Source organism: Mizuhopecten yessoensis, unplaced genomic scaffold (assembly GCF_002113885.1).
Source record: "Mizuhopecten yessoensis strain PY_sf001 unplaced genomic scaffold, ASM211388v2 scaffold4553, whole genome shotgun sequence".
Classification (NCBI taxonomy): Eukaryota; Metazoa; Mollusca; class Bivalvia; order Pectinida; family Pectinidae; genus Mizuhopecten; species Mizuhopecten yessoensis.
The window spans coordinates 221,676-228,883 of record NW_018405604.1 but is presented as its reverse complement, the minus strand read 5'-3'; the positions used below and the strand labels follow the sequence as shown (position 1 = coordinate 228,883).

Genomic DNA, 7,208 nt, shown 5'->3' with positions numbered 1-7,208 from the left:
CTTGAAGGGTTGGTAGTGAGGGTATATTTTAGTATAATGACATAGACACGTGAAGGGTGGGTAGTGAGGCTATATTAAGTATAATGACGTAGGCACGTGCAGATTGTTGGACTAGTGAGGGTATAGATGTTATGATGATGGGGACATATGGATGGTTGGTCGTTTGGGGTTAATTTCTTAATTGTTACATCGACGTTGGATGCTGGTACTTGCAGACCACCAGTCAACAGGTACCAGGATAATAGTGCGATCAAACAGCCGATATCGTGATAAGCATGCACACGTTATCATGTTCAAATAGTATACAGACGCATTACCGTAAACAAGGTCATGGCATATTGGTTGATGTAGATAACGCCGCACAAATCGTTTACTATTCTATCGGCAGAATAACTAATACTAGAGCAATTCTTTACGATCTAAATTGTCCACTATTAATTTTGTGTTGTCCCTTTGATTCTGATTGCCTGCCTGATTTACCACTATACCTGTCTATTAAAACCACACAAATACAGGTGGTCTTTATATAAGAATGCCACCCCGGATATATAATGATGATATAATATACGAGTTTATATCATCATTAGGGGTGGCATTTTTACCGAAAATTGATCTAAACCACATAATAGTGTAAGAATACTCTGAACACCTTATTTTAGGTTCAGATATAGCTGTAACAAGTTCTCAGGGCCCTGTGCTCTGAATTAGCATAATTCTACTCATTCAGAAGGACATTCTACAACCCCTGTTTTATATGAAAATATAAACCCCGTAAATTCCTGATATTGTGAAGCAGATTTCAACACTAGGACTGTTGCCTGGAGATCATATTACTCAAAGGGATATTTTTTCATGTAAAACATAAACTTTGAAAATTCCGCAGCAATTTGTGTTCCGGTCTGCAGCCAATATGCAACCCCAGTTACCGTCGTGTGTGACCTTCATCTTTATGTAGGTGGACGAGACAGATCAGCTGTTACAGTACAGACGTCAATATCATATCAGTGACGACTTTACTAACTCTATCGAGACGTGCAGTGCTGGAGAGTAGGCGTTCCCTATAATTACCTGTTTACCAAGTCCGCCGTGTAGTGCACGGCTGCTACAGTCAGGCTCCTAGTATCCATACTTGTGATGTTTAAGTTTAACATGTATAACCGGATGGGACGAGATAGGATACTTACTTACTATGTTAGCTATATGTACACTTATATTTAGTAGCGTGGCATTACCACATGCTCTGGGTTTATTTCAAATGTGAACTCCAACTAGATACTGGGTATACTTTGTTGTTGGGATTGCTCATACGATGCAGTCTAACAAAAGATGGATCAAAGTAATGCTAATAAAGTAAAACTATCCTTTTCTGGGGTGTAATGCACTATAAGGTCACAGTCAATGCAAGATAATAAAGATAAGTCTCTGAATAATAATTATAACAATACATTAGGTCAGAGACAAACAATTATGGTGTGATAATCTATGTTTAGTAACAGCACGGAATTAGATTATTATTTCTATTGGATTGCTATCTATAAGTCCATGGTAACGGTACGTCCCTGATTATTAGATATTTCATGGTATGATATCGGTTAGTTTTGATGAAGCTAACCATACCTGGGAAGTAAGCAGGTGTCACGTTAAGGCGGGGGAGTACTATATATTGATCGGGGGACAACATGTTTTCTATTGTCGGAAAGGTGATCCTAGCTAACATATACGTACATGATGACGTTCTGGTGTGTATTTTACTGTAAACGTGATAACACATCTAATTATAAACATGTACGTTAATAGGACAACAACACTACAGTGTGAATTCATTAAGTTGTCATTACGTGATTAGCATGCATTACACTGACTGCTCTAGAAATATGACATATATGTATACTACTCATTAGGTAAGTATTCACGAGTATTAAAAATTGACGTAAGGGAGACAACTCCCTCAACTGATCAACAAAAACAACACCATACTCATCTATCAGTTTTATTTCACATATAAATTTACATCATATATTCAAAATATACAAACACACTCCCTGCCTACTTCCTTTGTTTTTTTAGTACAATTAAAGATATTCAACCCCGTCAGAAAATAAAACTCCAAAGTCAAAACAATGTTTTTTACAGATGACTGCCTGGTCATGTTTCTTTTAAGGCTATGGTACATGTTCTTAGCTTGGCACCAGTTTTATAGACAGCTATATAACTCTAAAGTTACACAAAGTACCACGAGACAGACTTGCTCTGTACAGAGAGATATCAATAGTGTGAACTGTACACTTATTTTATTTATTGAAAAAAATATAAAACTTCTTTAATTACCTGTTAATCAAAACTCTTTGTTTGCTCCAAAAATATTAAGAGAAACATATTACATAATCGTACACCTCCATTTTCATTTTATTTCTATTATATAAGATGCATCATATTTCACTCAAGAAGAAAACTTTCAAAGCAGTTTGAGTAAATTTTCATTTGTTGGAAAAGTTGTGACCTTTGTAAAGTGAACAATGACAGAAATCAGAAACCTCATGTAAAAAATCAAATGTAGAAAGTCAAATAATGTGTTTACCCCAGACAACACATAATTTTTCGAAATCTGCAAAAAGGACTTTATAAATAGTTAACTATCAGACATTAAGTCCCCACTGACCATCACCCCTCCCCCCATCAACAGACCTAAGCGCATGGATTATATTAAGGCTCCATTGACTGAAAAGTGTGAATCACCAAGGTTCCACAGACTTGAGACCATCGATGACCTATTTCCACAGAATTGACACTGCCTTTCTACAGGGTATATATGTACAAGATATCTCATGTGTATAGGTAATAATCTAGTGCTGGACGGAATGTAAAACATTATAATATTCATGCTATATGTACAGCTCAAGAAAACCTTTCTCTGTTGGTGGAACAGAACATAAGGCTTTATATGGAACAATGATGTATCTAAAGTATAATATAATGTAAATCATGACATAATTTGGGTAAAATATAGTCTAAAATAAATACAAAGATAACTACAAAACTGATTCTTTTCTATTTTTTTTTTTTTTTTTAAATTGAATGAAATGATAAATAAATATCAGACCTAGGTACACAAACATGTAATGCTAGCTGTTCATGGCTACATGTAATACCGAATGTAATCAGATCTGTCGCCATACAAACGTGTCCTTCAAGCTCTATCACAGTGTGTCTGTCATCTCAAACTCTGACTGCCGCTCACTGTCATCTTCCATGTCTCCAAGAGCAGGCATGCGTACAGACATTTTCAGCGTGCCAGTTGTGGCAAGTTGCCGTAGTTCTGACTCATCAAGGGAGTCGGTGGCAGCCAAACTTTCCTCCATGGAGTAAGTCAATCCCAGTGACTTCCCTCTGTTAATTTGGCGGGTAGCATACGAATCTGTGGATTCCCTCATGTCATTCTTGTTGTCAAGACTCTGTGACATAGCACTTGCTTGATCGTAGCTTTGAGATAAACGCCCTGATTGGCCAAAGCTTTGAGACATGCCACCTGATTGGCCGAACTCGCCCGACCTACTCTGTGTGAGGTAACCAGACTTGATGAGGTCGTCCATGTTCATCTGGTCCGGTGTGAATGTCCTGGTTCCCTGGTCACTCATCGTGGTCCCTCCCTCCTGACCTGTACAAAAACAAGGGGATCATTATGTACTGACAAAATATTCCACCGAAGTTAAGTGTTCACAGCTGGAGTAAAACCTTAACACACAGTAAATATTACCAGAGAGTGTAATATATACATGGGGATTACAAATATTTTTTTTACATTAAAGATACAAACTAATCCTCACCCAAACTTGTACATTTTCATAGAAATAAAAGCTAGAAATTGTCTTGAGAAAATGAATGCCACCACCTGTGACCTTGACCTTGGATACAAGAACATGAAACTTATTTGAGGTACTTGTGTGAAGTTTCATCCAAATAAAAAGAAAACCACAACCAATAGAGCAATGACATCTATTTTCTATTTATAGTAACAGTGACCTTGATCTTGATCGAAACAGAAGCTCTTTTGAAGTAATTGTGTATGGTTACTGTTTACACAACACATCTCCAGCACACAAGCAGGCACACACACACATAAGGAGATATTAGCCAGGTGGCATAGGACTAGTAGCTAGTGCCTGATAAGGCAGCTCCTGCAAATTCCTCAAAATGGTATTGATTAATATATATGCTAATTGTATTGATTGTATAAATTGTATATCTTTGTACTGTAAAGCGCTTTAGAGTGGCTTATTCTAGATAGATAGGGCGCTATATCAAATGTTGTATATTATTATTATTTATTTGTATCTGCTCCATTTCAGAGCAAGGACAAAAGTGATGTGTTTGTCTGATGTTGCAGATACAATGTAGCACAACTTATATCAGTATATCAACATCTGTTACCTGTTATGTCAGATGACCATATGTTAGGTACTATTTTTATTACACACAATTGTTTTTTATGTGCATGTTATCATTATTGAAAAAATCCATAATCTTTTAGTATCAAAGCCCGCTCTAAAAGTCAGCTTCAAGGTAAATATTGTTTGTAACCAGCTTGTGTTCATAACAGCATAAATGTTGCAAAAATACTGTTCAGTAGCTATATCTATATTCTAAATATATATATACATTGTATTGTTTTTTTTGGTCAAAATATAAGTGTTCTCTGTTATTGTGCCCCGCCATAAAATGGGGGGCATAGAGTGTTGCCCATGTCCGTCCCGTCCCGTCCATGAGCGGGGGCATTTATGTCTTACAGACATTTTCTAGTTTGGTATAGAATTGCCTTTTTTTTCACTACAATTATTATTCCTCGAACAATCTGACATCATCAATAATAAACATACAATATTCATCGGCTTAATATTAAACATTAGATACTGTCTCCCTACATTGGATTTTCAACTGGGGATGTACTTCCTACTTCCGTTTATCAATTCACTCCTATGACCTTAAGTGACACTGATTCAATTTCCTTGTGAATGCAATTTCTTCTGGTAGTGTTTTTGCAGGGACGTACAGCAGAACTGTCGTGACAATAGATCAACATAAAGATTGTTACTCAGAGCTGAGCAACAATGGCAGACAAACCTACATCTTATAATGACCTCATATATCAAATTTTGTAGCCCATTCTGGTTTCAATTCATCAATATGATCCCTGAAAAACCATTGATGATTTCCAACTGAAAAGAAGTCCTGGTTGAGCTATATACAATCCTCCATATCTTTCACACAGGTGATATTGCACTTTTTGATATGAGGTGGAAATGCTGGTGTCAGTATAGATATAAAGGTATGTAATAAACACTTCAAAGCATAAGGGCACATCACAACAAGCTTCTATAAACATACTATATCTGTACATCACAACAAGCTTCTCTAAACATACTATATCTGTACGTCACAACAAGCTTCTATAAATATACTATATCTGTACATCACAGCAAGCTTCTATAAACATACTATATATGTACATCACAACAAGCTTCTATAAATATACTATATCTGTACATCACAGCAAGCTTCTATAAACATACTATATATGTACATCACAACAAGCTTCTATAAACATACTATATCTGTTTTCCTGTTCATCCGATTCTCTGATTTGGACTGTTCGAGGAATTGTGGTGGACATGGTCTTGTTAGGGAGTCCAGAAGATGGGGTCGCTGGCGGGGGTTTCTTCATTGCTGGTTTACCTGTAAACACAGATAAGTTAAGAGTAATTTGAAAGAGTTGTGTTTCCCTACCTGCAACTGCAATTCAAGACATTTTATATCTAAACATCAGCCCATATATCTAAACACTGGCCCATATCAAAACATCAGCCCCTATCTAAACATTGACCCATATCTAAACATTGACCCATATCTAAACACTGGCCCATATCTAAACAACGGCCCATATCTAATCATCGGCCCATATCTAAACATCGGCCCATATCTAAACATCGGCCAATATCTAAACATCGGCCAATATCCAAATATTGGCCCATATCTAAACATTGGCCAATATCTAAACATCGGCCAATATATAAACATCATCACATATCTAAACATTGACCCATATATAAACACAGGCCCATATCCACATTCCTAAAAATGATAAAGAAAATTAGATACCGGTCCTCAAGAACAAACAGCATTATTTTCATATTCCAAAGATAATCATATTGTAACAAAGGCCGACATGCTGATGAGCCATGGTACATTGCATTTTAGATTATAATTATTGTATAGGGCTATATATATTATATAGATGTATGGGAGGGAGTAGTATTGTAACATAACTATACAGAGTTCAGGAGTAAGAACTGGACCAATAGATCCTAATCGGCTAATACTGGCACTAGTAGTGAACTAACTGACCTAGTTTAAGTGCAAAAAATCATCATCAATAGACGTGTCTTTTCCATTTCCTGTTCATAGACATTGAAAATACAGGTCACTGTGATCTTGTTATAGTATGTGAAAACATTCCCCCTTAGATGTAACAGTACATGAGGTTTGGTAAACTTGCATGAAAATGTAAGGAAAGAGTGGCTTGGGGAAAAAATATCTTTTACTTTTCAATTGTTTAGAAAACCATGATCCATAACAAGATAATATTCCTGGATGCTCAGTGGAGTGGAAATAAAGGTGACCATGACCAAGTTTTAGTGTGCCAAACATGTTACAGCACATGAAGTTTGGTCAAATTTCATGAACAGAAAATGTAATTTTGGCTCAGAAACAAATCATCTAAGATGAACAGATTCATGCATATGAACAATATGAACATTATATAAAGCTGTCACCTTCTCCCCAACATTTTCAAGCAGGGATAAAATACAAAGTGGTGTCATTATCCACGCACATCCACTGACGGGGCTTATCTGGTGAGATCCTGCCCCCTCCCCCATTAACTGGACTTACATGACAACATTCTGCCCGCTCCCAGTGACAGGACTTACCTGGTGAGAACCCCCCCTCCCCCATTAACTGGACTTACCTGACAACATTCTGCTCGCTCCCACTGACAGGACTTATCTGGTGAGATTCTGCCCCCTCCCCCATTAACTGGACTTACATGACAAGATTCTGCTCGCTCCCACTGACAGGACTTATCTGGTGAGATCCTGCCCCCTCCCCCATTAACTGGACTTACCTGACAACATTCTGCCCGCTCCCAGTGACAG

The 7,208-nt window shown here is 37.1% G+C and overlaps 1 protein-coding gene across 1 annotated transcript in view; it reads right to left on the bottom strand.

The window, feature by feature from the left end:
* Positions 1 to 1,982: 1,982 nt before the first annotated feature.
* LOC110449294 (TALPID3 protein-like) overlaps positions 1,983 to 7,208 on the bottom strand; it is a 40,454-nt gene continuing 35,228 nt past the window's right edge. Inside the window, exons 21-22 of the mRNA XM_021496064.1 lie at positions 5,605 to 5,730; positions 1,983 to 3,655 (exon numbers count right to left, since the gene is read on the bottom strand). Coding sequence (XP_021351739.1) covers positions 3,198 to 3,655; positions 5,605 to 5,730 — 584 coding nt within the window. The 3' untranslated portion in view covers positions 1,983 to 3,197. The remainder of the gene's footprint in view (positions 3,656 to 5,604; positions 5,731 to 7,208) is intronic.